Source organism: Gallus gallus, chromosome 19 (assembly GCF_016699485.2).
Source record: "Gallus gallus isolate bGalGal1 chromosome 19, bGalGal1.mat.broiler.GRCg7b, whole genome shotgun sequence".
In the NCBI taxonomy this organism is placed as follows: domain Eukaryota; kingdom Metazoa; phylum Chordata; class Aves; order Galliformes; family Phasianidae; genus Gallus; species Gallus gallus.
Genome location: NC_052550.1, coordinates 9,247,404 through 9,271,527, shown reverse-complemented (window position 1 = coordinate 9,271,527; position 24,124 = coordinate 9,247,404). Strand labels below are relative to the sequence as shown.

The 24,124-nt window shown below is 48.8% G+C and overlaps 1 protein-coding gene and 1 long non-coding RNA gene across 15 annotated transcripts in view; one reads left to right on the top strand and one right to left on the bottom strand.

Annotated features, from left to right (window-relative positions):
• Positions 1 to 15,072, top strand: part of MSI2 (musashi RNA binding protein 2) — a 188,021-nt gene extending 172,949 nt beyond the window's left edge. For 7 of the 13 annotated variants that reach the window (XM_040650540.2, XM_040650541.2, XM_015296175.4 and 4 more), the window contains 3 exons: positions 7,203 to 7,411; positions 9,119 to 9,196; positions 10,774 to 15,072. In XM_040650540.2, the coding sequence (XP_040506474.1) occupies positions 7,203 to 7,411; positions 9,119 to 9,160 (251 nt within the window). In that variant the 3' untranslated portion in view covers positions 9,161 to 9,196; positions 10,774 to 15,072. The remainder of the gene's footprint in view (positions 1 to 7,202; positions 7,412 to 9,118; positions 9,197 to 10,773) is intronic. The other 6 variants (XM_025142044.3, XM_046902746.1, XM_046902747.1 and 3 more) reach the window with 3 other exon arrangements.
• Positions 1,696 to 24,124, bottom strand: part of LOC107054812 — a 28,365-nt gene continuing 5,936 nt past the window's right edge. For both annotated transcript variants that reach the window (XR_001469491.4, XR_001469492.4), the window contains exon 2: positions 1,696 to 11,409. This is a non-coding gene — a long non-coding RNA (uncharacterized LOC107054812). The remainder of the gene's footprint in view (positions 11,410 to 24,124) is intronic.

The window sequence follows — 24,124 nt, the reverse complement described above, 5'->3', positions numbered from 1 at the left end:
GGGTTCTCTGCTTTCCTGTCTGTCTCCCACTTTCGTGCTCAGATAGTTGGGAGCTGTTTGTACGTTGCTCTTCTCTAGGATGTCTGTGCGTTTCCAGCTCATTATTTTGGAGACGTTTTCTAGTTTGAGCATTGATCTGAACTGGAGGTGTGCCACGTGCGGTTTGTCTCAGACATAAAACAAAGCTGCATGTAAAAGAGCAGGTAGAGGAAAGTGATGCCTCTGATGGTTCGGCCTGACTACAAACAAATGTGTTTGTGCCTCCAGCAGGAGCTGTGTGCAGTGGCTGGGATATAACAAAAGAGCCTGGATGCAAACATTGAATGCTTAATGCTGTGTCTGTGTGCTCCTGCAGCCTGAATGGCAAGCAAGAACCGGCAGCACTGACATCTTATTTCACACTGTCATTAATTTGTACATCCGTGGCTGAGTAAATCACATCTGGGCAGTTAGCATCTCAGAACAGCAAGGTGTGAGCTCTCTTCAGCTGCAGCAGTGAGCGCTCAAGGAGTTAGCGCTGGCCCAGCTGTCTGTGAGGTGGGTGCAGTGCTGGCTACTGGTAGGGTACTTGTGAGGCTCTAAGCACTAACAATTGAGCTTTGCATGCAGTGCTGGAGTTTCTCTGCGCCCCATCCTGTGGCTGGTTATTTAAAGTATCAGCGTCACGCTGTGCCTGCTGGTCCATTAGTCATGCACAAAGATGTGGTCATTGGTGCTCATGCTTCAGGACACATGGGATGCCTGAGAAATCAGGAGGGAAGCAATCTGTGCTGCACCAGTAGCCCTGGTTTTAGAGATGTCCTCTGCAGCATTCGTACTTGGTTCTTTCAAAGTCAGTGCAGCAGGTTTGAATGCTTGAGTGCCTCTTGGGAAAATTCCCAACTTCCAGGTACTGCAGCACAGGGTCAGAGAGGTTTAAGGAAGTCACTAAAAGCATCCTTTGCTCCACGTGGCTGCCTGTAGTCACTTTGATATCTTGTGGAATGAGATCTAATTACTCTTTAGCTACAGGTGATGTTCCTTCCGCAAAAAATCCAGGCAGCTCCTCTTAACTCACATGAATCAAATTAAATCCCAGCTGAGCTGAATCAAATCCCCCAAGCACGGTGTTGCTGTCCCAGCTGAGCTCCTTGGCCCATTCCCCACCCCAGTCCATATCTGTTCCATCACCGGTGCTAAATGTTACCCTGTTGTTTCCTCCTTCAAGCTGGAAGCTGATGTTTGCAGCATGTTATATGAATTTTTCATAAAGATAAGAACAGCCTAATCTGGTGAGTTTTGAGTCTTGGTAGTGGGTAATGGCTTTGATTTAAAGCATTTTGTCTTAATGATAGTTATATTGAAAATTTCCTGCTGCTTTCAAGCACGTGGAGTTATTATCATAAACACTGGTGGTAGAAATGCCTGCCAAATTGTGCGTGGCTGTTTATGGCAGATGGGAGAGTCATCCAGAAATTAGAGCTGTGGGTCAACAAGTTGTTGAGAAGCGCGTTGGTACGGAAGGGCTCCGTGGGGGCGTGGAGGAGCAGCGTGCCGTGGCACTGCACTGCGGGGCAGGAGCTGAACGGGCGCTTCCACTTGGCTTGCTTCTTTATGTTATTCCTTGTACAGAGCCTCTTGTGTTTGCTTCTCTTGAAAAAATGAGCAGATGCATGCTTTGTAAATGAGGATGTGTTTCTAGGGGAATATTTTACTCTTTCTTTTTTTTTTTTTTTATTACACGTGTTGCTCTGCTCTCTGTGCTGTGTTCTGCAGCATCACCTGCTCTGAGCAGCACCTCCACCAGCGCCTGTGGCCGAGCTCTGCTTCCAGCAATGCCAGAAGCAGATTAGCTCAGCAGCACTGATTGTGGCCCAGGGAATACGAGCCCTCCCCGGGAGGTGATTGACTGTCATTAGGCAGTTCTCAGGAGTGCTGCATTAGTGCTCGCTGGCCGATTTACACCGGTGTCTGCGGGAGGGGACGGCCGTGGGGTCGGCTGTGGGTGAGAAGCGGCTGCAGGCAGTGCTCAGCTGCTCTCTCCACGAGGAGATGTGTTTCTGGCTGCGATAACGGGCTGCTGTATTTCATCCTGAAGTATTCTGCCTCTTCTCAAGGAGGAAACGCAGTAAATCATGGAGTTGTTTCTTGCAAAGTTGAGGTTTTCCTTGTGCATGTGCAGTGGTGGGGAATGCAGCCATGGGCTGCACGCTGTTCTTAGCATTGCTTTTTTTTTTACAACTTTTGAAATCTGTGAAGAATAGTTGTAAAACAAGCACAGTGGTGATTACTGATTACTTTACCTTCACTGACTTGAGTTTATTTGGGTGGGATTTCAGCATCCAGCTTGCTGTGCTTTACCCATCTGTTTCCCTCTCCTCTCCCAGAGAGGCATCTGAATCCTCGTTAGTGCAATGCACAGCTTGCTAAGGCAAATGTCATAATGAATCCTGACTTAGAAATTTCTCAAGAGTTCATCAGAAGAGAGTTTATCTTTCAGTGGTGACCTTTCTTGTTGCATGCAGATTAATGGACGAGCCAGGTCTGTGCTAACACGGCAGTTTGCAGGAGCGGGCGCTCGATAAGCGCGGTCCCAGAGCTCCGCCTGCTCCCCATAGGGTGTGCAGCTCTCAGCCCATGGCCTCAGCCAGGGCTGCTGGCTCTGCTCTGTGCCCCTCATGCAGCTCCGTGCTGCAGCAATGCATTGAGAAGTGCCTCGCACACATTCAGTGCGTACAGAGGGCTCTGTGGAAGGATGCCAAGGTGAGTTAGTAATAAAAGAACCTTGCTCAGTGTAGTGCTGTCTTGAGGTTACAGATGCATTTTAAAATTAGCTCCAAATTGACATTTATTTTAGCAGAAGACTCAGTAGGTTCTCTGCTCAGACAGAGCAGTGCTCAGGGAGTGAGTGCAGTGAGTGTGCAGGGATCGGGGTCTTCTCTGTAAGGAAAAGCACAGCAAATTCAAAGGGAAGCGAACGCTGCAAGAAGTGTCCTTATCACTGCTGCATCTCTAGGCTGCTGTCTCTTGATTTCCTTAGGTGTAGGAAGAGCTTCCCCAACCCAGAAGATGGGGATATCTGGGGTTGGGGAAGGTTGAGGCTGTTTAGCTGTGACTTACTGACACATCAAATGCATTTCGCATCCCTCCTGGGGCTGAAAATCCTGCATAGTGCAAGCCCTTGTGTTGGAGGCACAAAATCATAGTTTCAGGGCTGTGAAAATATCCAGTGCAGGATGGGTTCCCTGTGCAGTCAGTTGATAAATTGGAGCTGAATTCCGATCTTGCTGGAAACGGGTATGGTGGCTGCCACGGCTTCCTGAGCGCTTGAGATGAGAGGGCATCGCCCGCTGGGACCCACAGGAAAGCAGTCGGGCTCTGCTCCAGCACTGACCAGAGCAGTGGGTAGCTTGCTGCTCTCCCCCAGGACAGCGCAGTCCATGCCAGTTTGCCAGCAGTGCACTTCCCAAAATCCACCCTTAGTTATTCCCAGCTCTGTCTACAGGATGTCTGACCAGGGGAACGTCTCGGGTGCTCTGCAGCCCACGGTGCATTAATCTCAGTGCTCTGTGCCTCTGCACCCAACAGCACCCGCAGCTCTTGGATAGCTTCTGTGAGCTGACAGCTTTGTCCTACAGATCTGCATCTCCACAGAGTCTTAATTTTTCTTTGAGGACTGAAGTGGCATCCACAGTCAGGGGAGTTTTCTGCTTTGTTTTCTGCTTCATTTTAGTCTCAGATTACTCGCAGGTTTGTGTACAACAGATTTCTTTTCAGGCATTTCTTACCCAAACGCACCGCATTTTGCATGTTGGGAAAGTCATTCAAGGTCCCTTTGCTGTTGTTTCAAAGCGATCGTAAAACTGCCTCCAGCTCTAGGTGCGCTTCAGTGCAGCTATTGTAAGAAGACAAATATTTAGCAACTCACCATGGCTGAGTGAATCGTTAAAATACGGCTTTTTGAGGACTGTTTAGTCTCCTGGTAATTATGAGAGCTTTTCTATTTCATTTATCGGGTCTGGAGCAAAGTGTCAGCTCTGTAAAAGCTTCCAGCCCTTTCTGTGAAGTTCTGCAAACAGCTGTTAGCAGGCGGTACACAAAGCGCTGCCTGGGCACCCCGCGCCCCGCGGAGCCGTGCGAGCAGAGCGGTGGGCGTGCTTTTGTGTCACACGTTCGTCTGCAGCCACTTCTGTGATCATCAGGATGTAGTACCAAATTGATGCTCAGGAGATGGAAAATTGCCTTTTTCTTACATTACATACCTACAATCAGAAGGACGTTGAATAAACAGCTGCCAGCTCCTTCCGCACGTATGCAAGCTGGTATTCCTGAATTTCTTGGAGCTGTAAATGGCTGGGGCTGGGCTGCTTTAGGGGATGGAGCATCTCGCTCTGCCTCCTTGCTGTTCGGTTTGCTCTCTCAGTGAGGTTCAGGACAGGCTGAGTACATCTCCTTATCATCTGTGCAGGGCCACAGAGGTGTTCATTCGTAGGACATCCGACTCGCAGCACCCCGGCAGCCCTACCCCATGCGTCTCACCGGGGCCGGCTGCAGTGCACGATTCCCACTTGCCGTGGTGCAAAGCGAAGTGCAGCCCTTGTGTCACACAGCTGCTGCAGGATGCCCCGCTGCCAGCCCAGCCTCAGCTCAGTTCCGTTTTGAAATGCTGTAATATTTGATCACTGTATCTCAAAATTAAATCTTGAGGCATTCTACAGGCTTGTTCGTGCCATCCCCAACATGCCGTTGCCATCAGTGGGCTGCAGCAGAGATAAATATGGCCTTGCACCCCAACTTTGGTTTTTAATTAAATCCTCTGTGCACCTCTAGATGAGAGCCGTGTGATTTGGGGACCGCATCTTCTTACTGGGGCAATTTGCACCAATTTCTTTTTCCCAGCAAGCCACACGCTGCAGGAAGGCAGCCCTGCGAGGCACAGGGCTGCACTGCAGGACTGTGGGCTGGGAGCTGCACGTGGGCTCCATGCAGAGCCCTGCTCACCCCTTGTGCCTCATGCCATGGCTGTCTGCAGCTGTACTCATCCTCTATGCTTTGGCACCCTCCATCTCTAAAGAACGTGTCCCTGTGTCCCCGCCAGGTGCAGGGCATGGCCTGCCCGCAGAGCGGTGCGCGGGGCCGGAACGCCCACATCCATTTTGTTCAACCAGAAGGAAGAAAAGGAGAGAAAAAAGCACCAGCTTATAGTAATAAAGGGCTTTTGAACATCTCAGCTGGAGATTTTTCTTCATGAGTGAGAAGGCCAAATGTTATCTTGACATTTAATCTTTAATAATAAAAAAAGGTACTGTGTTTGCCAGTGAATTCCAAAATAATCTGTTTACTCTCTCATGCCTTATTACTTTTAACTTGCCAGCTTAGATGACCTACTTATTTTCCTCTGCTACCACTTTACAGCCACATAAAACCGTTTACTTTGCAACATTTACTTCCCTGTCGTTGCAGAGCCAACAGTTGCTGTGTTTTTGACTGGTTAATCCATGGGGTTGAGGGACGCGTGCCGTCAGCGCGGTGGGGATGGTCAGGGAACCACAGCAGCAAATGAGGTGCCCCAATTTCTCACTGATGTGTGTGCTGCAGCATTTTGTAGTGTTGGTCTGCAGCCCAGTTTGCATCTCGGGAGCCTTGCTGTGGGCCACTCCTGCGGGGCAGGCGGGACTTGCCCTACAATGCTGTTTGTCCCCAATAAACCTTGCTCTGTGTTGACCCGCAGACTGGTGGCAGGGCTTATTGCACTCTGTCAAATGCTATAAACCCTTTAGGTGCATGGCGGAGGTAGGCAGGGAGCTGCAGTTGGAGGAGGAGGCTGAGGGAGTTGTGGTGCAGACTGAGCACAGAGGTGCTGTAAGCTGCCAGTTGTGCCTGTGGGCATGGCTCCAGGCAGGTTGTGGTGATGCTCTGGCTGTGTGGTTGTTGTGGCTGGTCAGACCCTGCATTCAGGGCATCCTTAGGGGCCGTTTTGGTGTTCAGGGCTGGGCTGTGAGAGTGTGGCCGACTAGGCCACAGTGCCAGGTCAGCAGCGCCATGTAGGCAGTGCTCCATTGGCATTGCCATGTCAGCAGTGCCGTGTTGGCAGCGTCAGGTCAGCAGCATTGTGTTGGCAGAACTAGGTCGGCAAAGCCAGGTCAGCAGCACCAGGTCAGTAGTGCCGTGTTGGCAGCGCCATCTTGGCAGGCCTCTCCCGCTTCCAGCGCCATCCCCATCCGCTCTCCCCGCCACTGACTTTTCTTTCGCATTGAATCCTCTTACTCATAAACTTCACATCCAAGAACAACAGTGAGGAATGGCAGAAGCCTGATCATCTAACATGCTTTAATATCCAAATCTATTCTTCAGTATCATTCCTGTTTACATTGTTTTTCTGTCTCAAAAAAAAAAAAAATGTGAAGGGAGGAAAAAATAAAATTTTCTTTTACTTCCACATTAGGAGGTGAGTTGCCATACACCCTCTGGAATTCTTTTTTTGCTTTGGATCTTTATTTATTTGTTTAATTTTGGTTGATGTCCCCCCAGCATGGTTTTGGAGATGAAGGTAGGTCTTCGATCTCCAAATCTAAAGAAAGACAAATTAAATAAAACAATACTCTCCTTGGTCATACCCAAAGAATAAACCCAAACTGTTCCATTCCATACCATTAAAAAAAACCAAAAATCTACTATTGATGAGCTATTTCTACATCTTACCAATTTAAAAGGGCGGGTTTTTTTCCAAAGTATCAAATGGATCCAAAACGATTTCACTAGATGTGATCGAAGCTATTTGCTGTCAACATTTTAATATCAATATTACCACAATGTGTAGTCTCAAATTAGTTCCTTTGTAGTTTGCATGGGATGTGAATGCTGTCTCGGCGTGCCCAGACCTAGAGAACTTGTTACTACTGCATGAGCATCAAGTCAGATGTTGAAAAATATCTATTATATTTTGTGATAATTTGGTGAAAATGAGCACCTACAGTCTCTGGTTGCAGTAGTGTGTTGAATGATTGTTCTTTTTTTTTTATATATATTCATATATATATTTTGGAGCTCTAAGCTTCGTAGTAGTACGGGCTGACTATTATTCAGTACTTGCTCTCCTATCGCATGGCCTTGGTTAAGTGTTAGAAGTTGGGCCTAGGCTGTTTATTCTGGTGTTTGGCTTTGTAATAACGGTGCATGCCCGGCGTCTGGCCTCATACCCAGCTTTATTCTCTGCACACCAGTCTTGAATAGCTACAGTGCTCAACCGAATTTTGGCGCACCCGCTTCCCCGGCAGGCTCCAACCCAGCCCGGCCCGGAGGCTTCCCTGGGGCCAACAGCCCTGGGCCCGTCGCAGACCTCTACGGCACAGCCAGCCAGGACTCCGGCGTCGGCAACTACATAAGTGCTGCCAGCCCACAGCCGGGCTCCGGCTTCAGCCACGGGATCGCCGTGAGTACCGCGTGCCGGGAGGGGCGGTATTTAGTCACACGATGGGGTTTGGTATCTTTTTCGATGACTGTATGACGAGCGGGTGGTGCCCAGTCCTGTAGCCTCCAGCACTGTGCATAACCCTCTGCAGTTGCTGAGGTCTCTTGCAGAGCTGCACTCTGCTGTCCCAGAGCCACTGGAGTTGCGATGCAGACCAGAGACACTTGTCTGAGCCTTATGCTGCACAGATACGGCGTGTTTTGAAAGGCCCTGTTTAACAAATACAAGCTTCTGCTTGTCTAGGTGGTCTTCCCATCAGTCAGACAGCCCACTGAGGCTGGCATGCCGCTTGCAGGCAGTGTTCCTGGCCTCTCCTCCCACCCAGAGCAGGAGAAGGGTTCCCTGGGACACCAGGCCTGCCTGTGTCCCAGCAGCAGCGCCATCTGGGCTTGGAGCTTCCAGCCTCTGCCCTAAACGGCATCGGTGTGCAGCAGAGGACGTGGGCACGGGAGGTGGGCGCTGCCTCACCCGGGCACCGTGAGGTGGCTTAGGGGATTGCTAACAGTCCTTAAAACGTGCAGGTCACAAGTAAGTCACTTCTGTTGTGTTGTCAAGTCACTGGAAACGTATTTCTGTCATGCTGCATGGTTCTGCAGGCTCACTAATTACGGGCGATGGAAATTTGCTTAACAAAGCTGCATGCTGTTTTTCAGATTGCACTGTTTTACCTGTGTGTGTTAGCATGAATGTGGTTAAACGGCTTTAGCGGCTGTCAGTCTCCAAAACAGAAAACCAGCAGCCTACGCTGTTTTCCCTTTTTCCGTAAAATGCTGAGAAATCTTTTCCTCTCATAAAATAAACATGTCGAAGTATAGAGAACCCCCCTGGGATTCTCCAAGCTAAAACGACAGTTCTGTTCTCTGACCACATTGGATGAGCTGGGGGAGTGGGAGCACAGTGCAGACAAAGTATCTGAAGTGGTCTTGTTTTCACTGCACAAACAACCGGTACCCAAAGAGACACAGCAGCTGCTGCCCTCCAGCAGAGCCCTCGTGCTCTGCATTCCGCTCTGGTCCTGCTGTGCATACGGCCACACAGAGGACACGGCAGCCTCTTCAGATCAATTTGGGTACAGAACGCAGAATGTGATTATTCTGCTGAGAGAGAGCTGCACCAATTCGGACTACCCCTTCTGAGAGCCCTATTGCCACTTTCCACCTGTTGTGGAAAATTTGGGTGCTTTAACCTCGGTGACATCCAGATCTTTCAAGTAATGAGATGCACGAGACAGGCCGTGCTGTCGTGATTTGTCTGCACTAAGACTTCTTCAAAGGCTGATTAGTATTGGATTTTCAGATTGGTAGCCTCTTAATTCAGGGGATACCCTTCATACTGGGTATACCCTGGTAACTGCAAGGGCTCCAGTAGCCCTTTTTACCTTTATATTTATTTAACACACTCCATTTACTAACCTGGCTTAAAAACAAAAAAGGGAAGACCCAGAGTTGGTATTTGTAACTGGGGGAATGAGAAGGCGATGGTCTTGGAAAGGTCCCTGTAGAGTTCAGCACAGTCGTTGGTGACCAGAACAGCTTTTGGAAATGCATATTCCATATTCATGCTGACAACACAGTCTTTCAAGTCCTTTGATAATTTCTTGCCAAAAATTAATAATCATCTGTTCCCATGTATAGAGCACTGATGAACTTAACAATTGTACAATTTTAGGGACCTTTGATTGCAACGGCTTTTACAAATGGATACCATTGAAACGTTACACATGGTTGGTTGCCATCTCACTTGGAGGTATTACAGTATATACCATTTGTACTTTGTGCTAAACTGCCATTTCCCTTATATTTACTTTAAGTGAACAATTTTTTTTTATCTTCATTCTGTCTTTCCTTGGCCTTTAATCATTCCTTTCTGTGATTTATTTTATTTAAATCAATTTCATGGGTTGGAAACTGGAAGGCAGATCAGGAGCCCTAAACCCCTTTTTGGGAACAGCCAAGTGCCATCACCACCAGGAGTGGAGATTTGCTATGAATGCACCCGGCTAAAAACAGATGAGCTCCATTGCTTTATTACAGAGGAACCATCATACTTAATCAAGGGCTGTACCAAATATCACAGCTAGAAGATAACGTTGTAACTAGTAACCATAGAGCAATTATCAAGATTAAAAAAAATTAAAGCTAAGCAAATTAAATTAAAGACATTACCTAAGTAATGCATCCTTGGATCGCTGCCAGTTTCCTACCCTTTGAACTGAGATCAAGTTAATTAAATGTTTAATTTTTTTGTTATTTTTTGGCCTTTGGCACATCCATCTTTGCAAACAAATATTCTTACTCTGAGAATAGCATAGATTAGAAAAGTCAGTCAGTGAAAACGGAGAGGCGCACCCATTGAGTGCATGGATTCACCGTTAGAGCTCGTGATCCAGGCACACAGATGTGATGTGACATCCTTCAGCGCTGTCCGATCGCAGTGTGCCATCAGGGCCGTAGGCAGTCCGGGGGATGGGACCTGTGGAACACATTCAGGGGCTTTAAATTGCATGAAGATAGATGTATAGGTAACTACTGGCGGATAAAGGGGTTTGCTATTTATTCTTCATCTCCCTGTATGCACAAGATTATCTGAAATTCTGTAATGGATCAATTCGGTCCGCCAGGCACTGTTGTTGTGGGAAAGGAGAGAGGTGCCCACGCACTCCTGCTTTAATCCCCATCACTGACTGCACGTCGCCGTGTGCGTTCTCGGGTTGATGTGTCAGAACCCGCTGTGTTCCGTGGGCCGCCAGGCTGAGCACGCGGGAGGTTTGAGCAGAAGGCCGTAATTCAAACTAATAATGCTGCAGTGAGGGCAGTGCTCATCAGATTAATATATTGTAATCATTTTACACTTACCACAGCACATCAAACTATAACCATCATTTACCGGCCAGTATTAAAACTCAAGCCATTAATGACTTAAAAACAGAAAGTGCTTTTACTGTTGCTCGTTACTAATGAAAATAGATTTTGAGAGGAGGAAATGAGCCTTGTTATTAACTCCTCCAGGACCACCGGGCCTGAAGATCCCGGGCCGTGCATCCCTCGTGCCGTGCAGCACTTGGAGCGGTGGGGGTGGCCCGGGGCCGCCTGCAGGCCTCACCGCTCATCTCCCTGCTGGCTGCACGCAGCGTTCATTGCAGGCAGCAGCCGCAGCGCCAGGTGTTGCGCCTCCCCTTAGAACGAAACTCCCGAGCGTGGCGGTGTGCCCAGGTGGACGTTGTCCCCTTGGGGAAATACTGACCATCTCCTGTGCCTGAAGGCGCGGTCTGCTTCCACGGCCCCCGCTGACCCTCCCTGTCCTGTGTGCTCCTCTCCTCGCAGAGTCTCTCTGGATGTCCGGGCAAAACAGGGCGAAGTTTCTGAGCGGTCCCACGGTGAGGTGACATCATCAGACTTCAGCACTACATCTTCACCAACAGCAAACGACCTGGAGGTGGCACTCGACGGACTCGGGCTGTTTAAAAAATCTCTCTCATCATCTCATGAATCTGCTGTACTATAAAAACAACAGCTTTTAAAAGTATGTATATAAAATCCATTTCTTGTTCGTTTTATTTTCTCAATGGGTTTTCCCCCCCCTTTTTAAACCTACTCGACCCACATTTTTTGGTAGTGTTTTGACATAGTCTCGTAGCCACGTAGACATAATTCTTTGTGTATCTCGTAGGAGCCTAACCATAGCCTAGCTGTTTATATTAAGGTTTTCTTTCGTTTCCCTCCCCCCCGTGCCCCCCCGGTCTCTGTAGTCGCTGTCATTGCAGGACGTGGGGCCGCGGCTCTGCAGCCCGGGGCACACGGGTCACCCCCCCTCCTTTTGTTCGTGCCGTCTTCGTTCACCCGATTCTATCTATTTTCGGCAATAAGGCAAGGACGACGGACTTTTGGGCGTCCTTTTTCTATAAGTGCTTTTTTTTTTTGTTGAAAGAGGTGATATAAGGTTTTTTGAAATCGTGAATTCTGAAAAAAAAAAACAAAAACAAAAAAACAAACAAAAAAAAAACCAAACACTGTAAATACAATTCCATTAAGTACATATAAACTATTAAGAAAGAGAAATACAAACTATTTTTGTGATGCAGTCAGTCTAAGGCAGTTTCTCTATTAAAGCAGAAGACACAAGCGCAGGTCTGACCCTGAGCCCCGCCGCCGGGTCGCCCCACCGCGCCGCACGGCTCTGCTCCCCACGGCCGCGGTGCACCCCGCGCTCAGGCTGTTGGCCACACGTGCACAGCTTCCCCCGCGACAGTCTGACAGCCTCGCTGTCTTTTTAATTTAAAAACTGCTTTTTCCCGAGACTGAAAAAGAAGCTCCGGTTTTCCTATTTATCGCATTTAAGGTTCGAAGCACACAGCTGCTCCGCGTTGCTGCTCCCCGTGCAGGCGGAGCGGCGCAGAGCTCGCATGGGTACCTTTGTTATCCATCACCTTCGTGTTATTAACCAATTAGGAAAGCGACTTTGGTTTGTCTGGTTTTTTTTTGGGAATACCTCAGTGCTACAAGTTTCACCCTAGAAGCAACGGAAGATTTTAATTTATTGTAGTTGTAAACAGAAGTTAAAAAAAAAAAGAAAAAAAATAAAGTATAAAACATCATTGCACTGTGACTGGTAGGGGAAAAACTGACAGTTTCCTATTTGCACATGTTTAATATTTGGCTGTTATATATATGGTCCTCTGTTGGGGGAGGAAACTTATGAAGGATATTTTTTAATTTAATTTTTTTAATATTGGTAAATAGGCCTGCAACAGCAACTAGAAGTACAACGCGGTAGGTGGCATTAAGAACATACTGTAGTGTGGATATATTTCTTCTTTTTTTAACGTAATATTGACGAGTTTTATTAATATTTTTTTAAATTGTTACGTTTATAAATTTGGTACTTTAGGTACAGCCAGTACAAGACACTGAATGCGACATTTGTTAAAAAGAGCTGCTGCACTCCTATTTTTGTAAATTTTACTAACCAGTAGAATAACGTAGCCGTTCAGTAGACAAGGTAGAGAAGGCATCTGCAACGGAAGCGAGGCACCGCTCTGCTAACCGGGAGGAGAAAAAAACCTTGGGGTTTTTCTTATTTTTGAGAACAGAATCATGCTTTTCTGTGTAATGTTTTGGTTGGTTTTCTTTCTTATTTCCGAACAACCAGGTTTAAGCAAAATGCTGGACGCTTTTTAAATATCGAGACTTGATCAAGTGATGCAGTAAATGAAACCATTCTTTAAAAAACAAAAATGGAAAAAAAAAAGCAACAAACCAAATTCCCTGAGGTTCAGTGTACAATCAGGGGATTTTTTATGGCTATTTTGTCAATGTTGATGATGTACTGTACTACCGGTTGGTTTTCCTCTCCATTCCCTGTCACCTCATAGAATATTCTTTGTTGATCATTGTTGTATGTTAATAGTGTATAAAATGGCTATCTTGTAAGAGTGCTGTCCTGATGCTAGTGTAGTGAATCTTCCCCTTCTCTCTTCCTCTTCTAGTACATATTGGTAGGTGTATCGTAATTAAGGTTAAAAATTTAGATGTAGTTATTCAGATTTAGGACCAGTAAGGATAGAACTTTCTCTTATTTAAGAAAAAAAAAATTGCTAATAATTTTGGGAAGGTTTTCCTCGTTTGTTTTCTTTTTTCCTTCCTTTCCTCTTCTATTATTTTTCTTTGCGTTGTTGTTGTTCTTTTCCTTTGCTGATCTGATGCGGTTTCAACTAACCAAAGGTCTCACGATGTTAAAAATGCTGGCGAACTCTTACGGCATTTTGTAGATCCCCACCCTTTGGAAGGGGATGTGCCATACTACCTTAAATGCTAACGCTAGATATGCAAAACTGGATTTTTTTAATTTATTTTTTAAAAGAGGGAGGCACGGTATATTAAAACGATTTTACTAAGAGAAAAAAAAAACATATTTTTTTAAGAATGCTCAGAAGAAATTGCTAATCTGTGTGAATATGTTTTAGATGTTTATATACCTTTTGAGAAGTCCCAGTGGCCCATAGCACAAATGTCGTGGAACCCGGTACGTCTCGATGTGGCTACCTATGCTGAGGGTCCGTTAGTCCCCGCTCATCTTGGAGTCCATTCCCAAGGGGTTTTGTTCCTCCGTTCCCCCACTCAGGGGTTCTGTGTACCTCCGTGGCGCGGCAGCTCAGCATGCTTTGCTTTTAGCCCAGCACAGAGCTGCCTGTTCAGCTCCCACCGAGCAGCCGTGGGCCGGGGCTGAGCCTGCCAGGAGCTGCAGAACCCCAGGAGTTCAGTTCCCCTCCCCCACTAAAACACAAGAAGTCGTTTGTGATGGGCTCGATTAAAACGAAGCCTGATCTGTCCCTTTTTTCGTTTCTTACGCTCATCGGTGCTCATTCTAAGTTGAATTTGTAGCTTGGACTTTAAGGTAGCATGGCTCTCTTGCTGTATTTTCTTTTTCCATTGTACAGCAGCATTCATTCAGCTGGTGAATGTCACACATCTCGCTAGAGTAGTCAACCATTGGGTAGCTGTCAGTATATGACCTGAAAGGTGTTCGCGTTTCTTTTTCCCCCTCCGACGCTGTTTCCATCGTGGGTGTGAATGAGGGCTCGTGCTGCACCACCGCCGCGTTCCGCTCTGCCACTCAGCGCAGCCTAACCCCAAATAAAGCAATATCGCTTCCTCCATTGCTCTGAAGGCCAGCCATGGTTATGTATGATATTGCATACGAAACTGTTTACAAAGAAAACACAACACTAACTCGTAGCTGTCTTCTACGCTATGAAAATGTCTCTCGGGTGGAATTTTTTGAGTTCTGTTTGTTGTTTTTTTTTTTTTAGTGTTTGTTTTGGTTTGTTTTTTAAGCGAAATAGTGAACAGAAAACTGAGGGTCGTTCAGTGTAAGACGGGATGCATCGAAGACACACCGCAGGCCCGGGGTCTGCGCATACACTGTAGAGTTTCATACGTACAGAATCGAAGTCGAACCCATTTCTGTGTGTGAACACTACGTGAGGAGATTCTGTAAGCTAAGCAATACTTTAATACTGTAATAAAATTACCAAAAAAAATAATAAAAAAAAATAAGTAGTATGAGAGAGTAAATGCACGGCGCTGCTCCCGCCGGGCCCCGCGGGTGGTGGCAGCGCTGCCCTGGGCTCTGCGGGACACCCCGTGTGCTGTAGGACCGAACGCCGGGTCTGTGTGTGTCGCTGCGTGGTGGGGAGCAAACTCACGTCCTTCTCTGTCGTGCGAAGTCCGAACTCCATCAGTGCTAGAGTGCGAGTCGAAGCATTTCAGGTGGTCATAAATGTACCTAAATATACTATGGCACAGTGGCGAGCCTAGCCCTTCCTTTTATACTTTAGTATGAACTGATGAGAACTTTGGTAGTGACTTTTTTTTTTATATATATACATATATATATGTATCTATATATATCAAGCATCTTTCAGGTCTCTGTGTATGGCTTTCTGAAGCCCTGTTGTAAAATACTATGTGGATGGGGGTCTCTCACATCACAGATGTGGAAAGTATAATTTTATATTTGTATTTTCAAATAAATAAGTTTGTGAAAGGTTTCCATCCTCTACTGTGGTCCAGAAATCAATGTGTTTGTCTGACAAAAAAATACAATAAACTGTTTTGAACAGATCTCCTTGTCCCTGTCCTTTGGGGCCAGCAGGGCTGGGAGTGAAGGAGTGCGGGGCTGCAGTGTGTGGGGGTGGGGGCAGGAGGGGAGGAGCAGCCACAGCACCCATCGCTCAGCAGACAGTGCTGGATTATGAGTGCATGACAGGTGGGGGGGGGGGGGGGGGGTGCGCTGCCCGGAGCTCCGCGCCTTCTGCACCACAGTCCTACTGGGGGTCTGTGTCAAAATGTACATTTTTATACCTACGACAAAATAAGATTTTGTGCTCGCCTCCCAGCTACTGAAATCAAATTGCAGCTAAAAGCAGAGTTGTAAAATAAGCAGAATTTTCCCTTCTCTGTCAAATTAGTGCCCCGATAAAGAGAACAAGGGACATAAACATGATTTGCGTCCCTCTCCTCCTGGCATAAAACGTTTATGGCTGAGCCTCAGTGCGGGGTCTGTGAGTGAGCCGGGCTCTGAGCTCTCGGTGCCCCCATCCCCCACTGCCCAGCCACATGGAACTTGGAGGAACCCCCTGGAGATGGGATCCTGGATTTGGGACCCCCACCGCCGCCGCTCCCTGCAGGTTGCAGCTCAGCAGCAGAAGCCAATCCAGCACTTATTAATTATGAGCTTAAGCACTTCCCTTCATGGCTATTTACAAGGGCCACCTCATTAATAATAAGGAATAACACAATGAGGCAAGTTGTAAAGCCCATTTGTTCCGCAGGGCACCCGGGCACACTGCAGCAGTGCCCCAGGAGGGCTGCGACTGCTTCCACAGACAAACCCCCAATCCCCCCAGCATCCCATTCAGCTGCATTGCGTACTGTAAGACATGAGCAGTTAATTGCGAGTGTGCCGGGGTTGGACCTGAGCTGGTAAATGGAGGAGCCACCATCCAGGAGCCGAAGCAGAGGGGTGGTGGTGACCATCCCGTGTCCCATCAGCACTGGGCACTAATTGCTGTGACATATTGGCTGGCACTCGCCTGGGGAGCGGGTGTGAGAAGCCTGCATGTCGCTCCTGCTCAATAATAATTACTGATTAAAAACAAGTTAAAAAGGCAATGAAGATGGAGACGTACATTAACCGAGCGACCCCCGCCTCGAGCCAGCTATGGGGAGATGGCATTACAGAGTCATCACTTAAAGCATCACACGAAGGGTGGCTCAGATCCCCCCCCAGACCTGCAGTGCAGTGGTGCCACAGCTCCCCGAGCTCCCACAGTCCATCCCCTGGAGCAGAGCAGCCCGGATGGGACTGGAGAGCTGTTCTGCTTAGGAGCAGCATGGTGAGGGCTCTGTTTTCCAAAAGGAGTCTGAATAAAAGTGTTTTTTTCTTTCCAGTTACTGCACTTCACTCGCAGCTCCTGACAGCTTTGAAAATGGCTCCAATTGAAATCATCATTTCATATTGATTTTGGGCTTTTTCTTCCCTCCCCTGACAGCGATGCACCAAAGGTGTTTTCGAGTGTTACTGAAATAGAAAGCTGTACTTTCCCCAGAGCTCCGGGCTCCCTGCCCGGCTGTTCCGGGTGTCCCCATGCACGGGTGGCAGTGCCCAGGGCCCAACACTGTTCCATGGGTCCCAGCCCCATTCCTGCCCTCCTCTCCCCAACACAGAGGCTCCTGATATACAACATAAACACCAGCAAGAGTAAGCAGCATGAGAAAGCATATATCTGTCTCTGTCTTTTTGTGCCTGGGGTGCGTTTGAGCCACTAATAGAAACACAGAGGACTTGTACAGGGCTTTGCATCAAAGCCAGGCAGTGTTTTGTTCCTCCTCTCCCTTTCCATCCAGAGATCCAAAGCACTTGCTCCCATTATCTCAGCACCTTTTATAGGTGGGGAATACCTCTTTTATCATGAAAGAGCAAACCTGGAGGGGCCTGCAGGTGCACACCAGGGCTGAGGCTGCACAGTCCTGTCCCCTGCAGCCCCATTAACTTGGACCCCGGCTCGGTCCCACTAATGCAGGGGCTGTCAGACTCCAGCACCGCCAGTAGTGACGATACTGACACTGCAAACGCATCCTCTCCTCCCTCTGCCACATCAACCTGTGCACAGCAGCACCAGGAATGCCTTGGGCAGAGGAAGGTCAGCAGCACAGCGCCCATCTCTGCCCCTCCACACATCCCTCTGTGCGCTGCAGTTTGCATCAATCACAATAAAACGCGGTCCCAAATGCTGCCCTTGGGGAGCACGGAGATGAAGGCATTCCACTCGGAGCTGGCACTAACAGTGCTGAGCCATTAGCAATCAGCATATTGGCCGCTTCATAGAAAATCAAGAGGCAAAATAATTGAGTCAATAGCGATACGCAAGGATTGCTCCTTCAGCCCCATTCTTCTGCTAACAATTCTTCAGCAGGGCTGAACATTCAAAAGCTCAGGGAATCAAAAAAGAATTGATTTGATTCAGAGCTGCAGCCAGGGCTGTACTTAACACATTTTTGCTTGCTCTACATAGAACAGAAGGGCTGCCTTATGGTAGAGAGGCACCAAGGGCAGAGCCAGGACCGAGAGCAGCAGCAGCGCCCATCGCACTCCAGATCCACTCCGCTGGAGGCACCACTCCCATGCACTGGGGGTGGAGGGCAGCAGCTGAGGGCAATGCATCCCCAGAACACCTCAGAGGAAGGCAGGGTAAGAACACGAATGCACTGGAATGGACCCATGCACAGCCCATCCCAGCAAAGCACAGTTCTCCATCCACCACACAGCGCTGCATGCACCCATCGCCCCGAGGAGGGCCGGCACCTTTAAGGCCATTGTGCTCCTAACGAGGTCCGTATGCTCTCTGCTGACACAGCAGGGACATTCAGACCCACCACCGAGGCAGCTGATGGGATGTGTTGACAAGCAAGTCATGTTGCTATAATAAGAAGTGTTTATTTGAATAATAAGGTCAGGAGTTAAGTAGTTGGTATTCCACTCGTATGAAGCAGTTTGCACAGTGTCACTAATAATTAAAGGGGTTTTTGGACTAATCTAGTTGCTCTTCCTCAATGTACTCTACTCTGTTCAAGAAACTCATCAAAGCAGCGAAGTGATCTTCGAGGTTATTAATCTCCTTTGCTCCACAGCTGGAGCAAATTTATTTGCTTGAATTAGCATGTAATAAACTTATAATAAAGCTGCCATATCCCTCACTTTAGAGATATAGTTTGTGTAATGAGTAGTTAAATCTAGGTAATGTAGCAATAGCCTTCAGGTTCAAAAAAGGGGGGGGGGGGGGGGGGACACAAAACCCACAGTGCTGTTACCTCTGGGTGATGGGACACGGGCAATGGGAGATGGCACGTGGGCAACAGTCAGTGCACAATGGGCTGGCACCAGGAGGGAGCAGGAGGTCAAGGTCTGTGGACAGAGCTGGGCTCAGCACAGGGTGCCTAAGTGAGGGGAATTAATTTGCTTCAGCTCACCAAGCTGAGCCTTTACCGTTCGCAGCTTCTCTCCAACAATAAATCCTCGCCTCTTCTCTCTGCCTAACACTTGCTGCACATCTCCCAGCAGCCCGGAGTGCCCCTTACAGACTGATGTGGGGTGAGTTCAGCGGCTGGGGGGGCTCACCCCCCGCCCTCCCTCCTCACAACCCATTTTTCACAGAAAGGGAGCAGTAAATAATTTTTCTCTCTCCATTTCAGCTCTTTTCTGTTGCTTCTGGAGCCGCTCAGTGCTGCCGAAGGGCCTGGGCATTAGCCAGAGGTGTCAGAGGTGTTAGACAAGGTATTAAGGAGGTGTCAATGGTGAAATAGCTGGGATTACAGTAAAGTCTAAATAAGGTGTAAAATAAAACCAGAGGTGATAAAGTCATTGATAAGAAAAGCTGGAGAAAAATAGGAGTGCAATTATTTTTCATCCCAGTTGTTCACTCTCGCAGTGCATTATCCGCAGCTTTGCAAAGCCTTAAGTGAGATCAGTTCTGGCTGCAGCTCAGCGCCCGCCGAGTGGCCGGCACAGCCTGCTGAGCCCTGCTGGGACAGGGCTGCTGCTGCCCCACCCCACAGGGGCCTCTATCCACAGCCATACAACAAAGCAGGGGGCCTGCAGCTGTTCACAGCCTGTGACAGAAGCCCCAGAGCCCCCTCAGTGCCACGCACCTCCGAAGGGCACATGCAGGCTCTGACCCCAACACACGAGCACAGCCAACGACCTGCACCCAGCAGCAATGTTGGCTCCACACAACGAACCCTGCCGTGCAATGCAAATTAGTGCAGAGAGGGGAAAGATGTCTTAAGAAGCAACATGCTGAGCAACTAAAATTATGCAGTTACTGCTTGCAAAGTGCAATTATGTCATTTCCATGCCAGCTCAGGGACCCAGCAGCCCCTGTCCCTCACTGCCGCGTTCAGCACAGCAGTCCACAGAGTCCTATAATCATTAAAGACGACGACCACTAAGATCATTAAGTCCAACCACTGACCCATCACCATCATGCCAAGACCCAGCTTGCACTGGGGGCCTGGAAACCTTTGGGCTCACAGGCACAAGACTTCTTCCTGGAGAACTCCAGAGGAATAGTTAAGGCAAGGACAGGAAAAACAAGACAAGAAAAAAAAAAGATAATCTGCAATTCTTTTGCTGCCATGAAGTGTTATTAACTGATTGGGTTTCATCACCTCTCACTTTGCTGCTGCTCCAGCTGATTGCCCCAGATTTGCATTTCTCTCAGACCAGCACTGTGCCCACACACTGCGGGCAGTGCTCCGGGGCTGGGGGTCTGCATGAGGCCATGCTGCATCCCAACACACAGCTGTGCAGGTTCATCAGGGGATGAGGGGAGTCAGCCTCACGTGGCACCAAGGAGGGGCAAGTGGAGGACGGGAAAGAGCAGACAGGGATTGTAACTGCCCAGGGAGTGGGGGGGGTCCCATCCCTGGAGGTGTTCCAGAGCTGTGGGGATGTGGCACTGAGGGGTGGGGTCAGCAGACACCGTGGGATGGGTTGGGGATCATGGAGGTGTTTTCCAACCTGAATAATTTTGCAGTTCTCTAAGTGGCACAGAGCTCCCAGGTGGGCGGTAGCAGTGAGGGTGCTTTGCAAAAGGAATGCCTGCAGGCAGCAGATGGACACAGCCGAGTGCAGCCTGTGTGAGCACCAGGTACGTGAGCCTGGTGGCCATTCCCTGCTTCTAATGTTCATTAATAACATCATCACTGAAACTATTCCCACCACTGCAATTTCACAGAGCACACCACGTCCTACTTCTGTTTCAGTCATACAGAATAAGCAGTGAAATGAGTGAGACATCAGAAGGCACAGGGGCACGCAGACTGGCACTGGTCAGGGCAGGGAGCTGCAGCGTGCTTAGAGCACACGGCCCCAGCACTGCTGGGCCCTCACCCCAACAGCAATGGTTTCAGTGCCACATTTTGACTTCGTTTTAGTAAATATAAAAACATTCATATGTATGAACAGCTCTGTCAGTACCATATGTTGTGCTTCTCCTCCATACAGGAAACAAGCTGCTTTCAAGCTTTTTAATTACACAAAATTGAGCAAAGCCCCAGCAGAACAATCAGATGAAGGGGAGGTGGGGATGCGGTTTCTCCCTGTAACACAGTGTTGAGGGTTTCCTTCCCTCCCCAGGGCTAGGTTAGGAACACACCACTCCTGTTTGCACTTTGGAGTGCTGAATTGGTACAACCATAAATACAAGTACAGCAATAACAAGTTTCCCCCCAACTCCCCTGTGACAAAGGCAACCATGCCCCCTGCCCAGCACTGCCTGCACCGCACTCCTCATCCCCACCAAGGAAGGAGAGCAGCAGCAGCAAGGACAGACCTTCTTCCCGTGATTAATTAAGGCCGACGCCAGACCTGAGGCGCAGCACCAATACCTGTGTTGTTTCCAGAGGTGTCACAGCTGCAGCAGCACTGCAGCCCCGTGACTTTCCCCGGTGTCGTTTGTCACTGCCTGACACTGACAAAGTGCCACAGCCGCACGGCTGCTGCCCCAACACACCGCACTGCTGCCCTACTTTCCTCCTGCAGCTCCCGCTCCCTTCTGCTGCTGCACAAACCACACTGCACACACCTGCCCTGAAGCACCTGAGGGCTCACTCAGCTCCCATGTCCCCATATCACAGCCTTGGTGAGACAGAGAGACACAGGGCAGGGGCCACCAGTGCTGGTGCTGGAGGGGGTTTGCCCAAGGGAAGTGATGGGGAAGGAATGGCAACCATTTTTGTATAGAGATGCTTTTTCTCCTTATGATGACACTTAAACAAGAGCTTAATGAACAGTGTTTTCTTGCCTTTGAGGAGTACAGACAGGCCTGATAGAGTTAGCATTCATTACCATCCCATCACCAACGCCGCCATGCAATTCCCCAAGCCATATGGTCAATGCAATGCACTTCCAAAAGAAGGGACATCTACACAGGCTTCATTGCCACCAGTCCCAGCATTTGGGCAGCCTGTGGCTTCAGGGAACAGCCCACCACAGAGAGATCTGGGTGCAGAGGAGCAGGACCTGGGCTGGAGGCACAGTGACACTGCACGGCTGCATGCCACAACCCCACAACCACGATATGTTGGTCCCCATGGCCCAATTCAGTGCTAACAAAGGAGCGAAGGTGTCAGTAAATGGAGCTCCCAGTCGAGCATACCCCACGTGACCCCATCTCCAAGTACCCACAGCACCATGGCAGCAGGAAAACCCAGCGCAGAGCCAGGGCTCAGCATCCCCCAGCCAGGTCCCCAGAGCCCGAGCTGAGCTCTATAGAGCACGTCGCTCCTTTCCTGATCCTGAGCTCCAGCTGCAATTCAGTAGGACACAGCAGGAGGGTCTGTGCTCCTTCTGCAGCAGCCGACCTGTGTCAGCATTTTATTCTGCAGCTCTGTAGGTTTTTTAGCTTAAAAAAAATAAAAAAAAATCAGAGGAGTTTTCAAAGCTTTAATGGCTTTGAAAACAACATAGAAAGCTCTCTTTACTGCAGGAGAGGTTAATGATCTCCCTCTGCTACAGAACTAAGCCGGACATCGTAATAAATAATCATAATAAGATGTAAAGTATCACCTGGAGTCACACAGCACAGAGAGCAGGTAGGAGTTACGGTGCATTACTCAGAGCAACTGCTGGGGTGAGATTTCCAAAGCGAAGGCAGTCAGTTAAGGAATGGGAAGCAGAAGCCAGCAATTAAAATATTACTTAAACAGAAGCTGATCACATTGTCTGGGCTGGGAGGGCTGAGTGCTCCGGCTCCCACCTGCGGCACTGTGGGGTGGGGACCCCGGCAGCCAGCACACACTGATGCCCCCAGGTGGGTGTACCAATAGCTGGGTGTCCCCAGGGCCAGGAGAACCCTCACTGGGAGACCCCCTCACTCCCAGCCCAGCTACCTCCAGGCTGTGCCAAGCTCAACCCACAGCAGAGGAGCAGCAAAGCACTCATTAAGAAACAGCATTAATAACCTTAATGACAGTTCCCAGCTCTCAGCAATACAGTAGCCTCAGCTATATTTCCACACACAGGTTTCATCCCTGGGCATTTGCAAGCATCAGCGAGGGGTGAGCAGCAGTTCTGGGAACAGATGCCACAGGGTCACCCCCAGGCTGGTACAGACCAAAATCACTCTGACTCTGCAGCCCCATTCTGGTCACTCTGGGGCAGCACAGCACTGCACGAGCACCAGCAACAAAACCGATCCACCATCACCCTCAGGAGCAGCACTGCTGTGACCACAGGGCTGGGACACATCCAACACCTGCTGCTCCCACCCATCCATGCATCCACCTGAGCCCCCCCAAGCCCCCCATCCCAGCCCCCCCACCACAGATCAGAGCATGACAGCTGCTGCAGAGCAGGGCCTGCCTTTGTGTGTTTATCCCCCTGTCTCCGAGATGAGCTGTTTCTTGTCTTGTCAAACCACATCCTTTTCTTTAAAGAATCAGCTTTAAGAATCCAATTTGTCAAGCTGGACAATCGTTTGAGAATCCATAAAAAGCCTCAGTGACTTTATCAAAAAAAATAAATCAGAAGGTTTTAAATGGTAACTGAAAGGGATTTGAAAATGGGTTGAGTGGCCTACATCAATTAATCTTCAGAGAGACGGGGGCTTTGTGAAGATGAAGTGGCACAGAAGTGTCAAAGGCCAGTTACTGGGCTTTAGCAGATGGAAGGTGTCGATATTTCTCCTTCCCTTCTTCTCACTCTTCTCCTTTCCTCATCTTGCACAATACAGGCGAAGAAGAAAAAGCCCTGCAATGAGCAGAGTGGGGCTGCACCCAGACAGTGGAACCACAGAAGGGCAGGAGGATGGGGGTCACAGAACACCACCAACCGCGTAAATGAGGTGTCTGAACAGACACAGCCACCTGAAATGGCAGCAGAGGGCTCCAGTGCCGAATGGAAGGCAGCAGCCTGTACTGCTCCTCACTGTGTGTGACAGCAGGACTGGGCACAGAGACACCGAGAGCTGGGGAGGGCAGGGGGGAACTGGGAGAGTGTGGGTGTGTAGATAGAAGCTATGGGTTGGAGAGTTAAACAGAAAAAAGAGACCTCAGGAGCAATAGAGCAGCGACACTGCAGCCCGGTGATCCCAACAGCAGCGCGAGGCGCTCCAGATGGCTTTTTGTTTTAGTGCAATGAGAAATACAACCTGACAGGCAAGTGTGGGGCTGGGTAATAATAATAACACCAATGATTTCCTTACAAAAATGAAAGCAGCCCATCAGCTCAAAGGTACCCCTCTTTGCTGCAAAGAACAGAGACTCTCTGTTACTTACTGCAGCGGTGAGTGCGTTCCTGAGCTTTGAAATGGCATTTTGTTGCAGAAGTACAATGTGAGGATATTGGACTCACTTCCCAGTCTGGGGAAATAGATCTGACTTGGAAACGGGCCAGGAGCGCCGCAAGTTGGGGCTCTGAAGTGAAGGTGATAACTTTGCCAATTAAATATGGATGTGATTTTCTTCCTCTCCTTCCCCAGAATACTTTTGCACAGTCATTAGGTGATGATATAAAGACATAGGCCTCCTGGTGCAGCTTAATTGCTCATATATAGAAAAATGATGAGCTCCGTTACACCACACAAGTACTGCCTGGATACTCACCGCCCCTTAT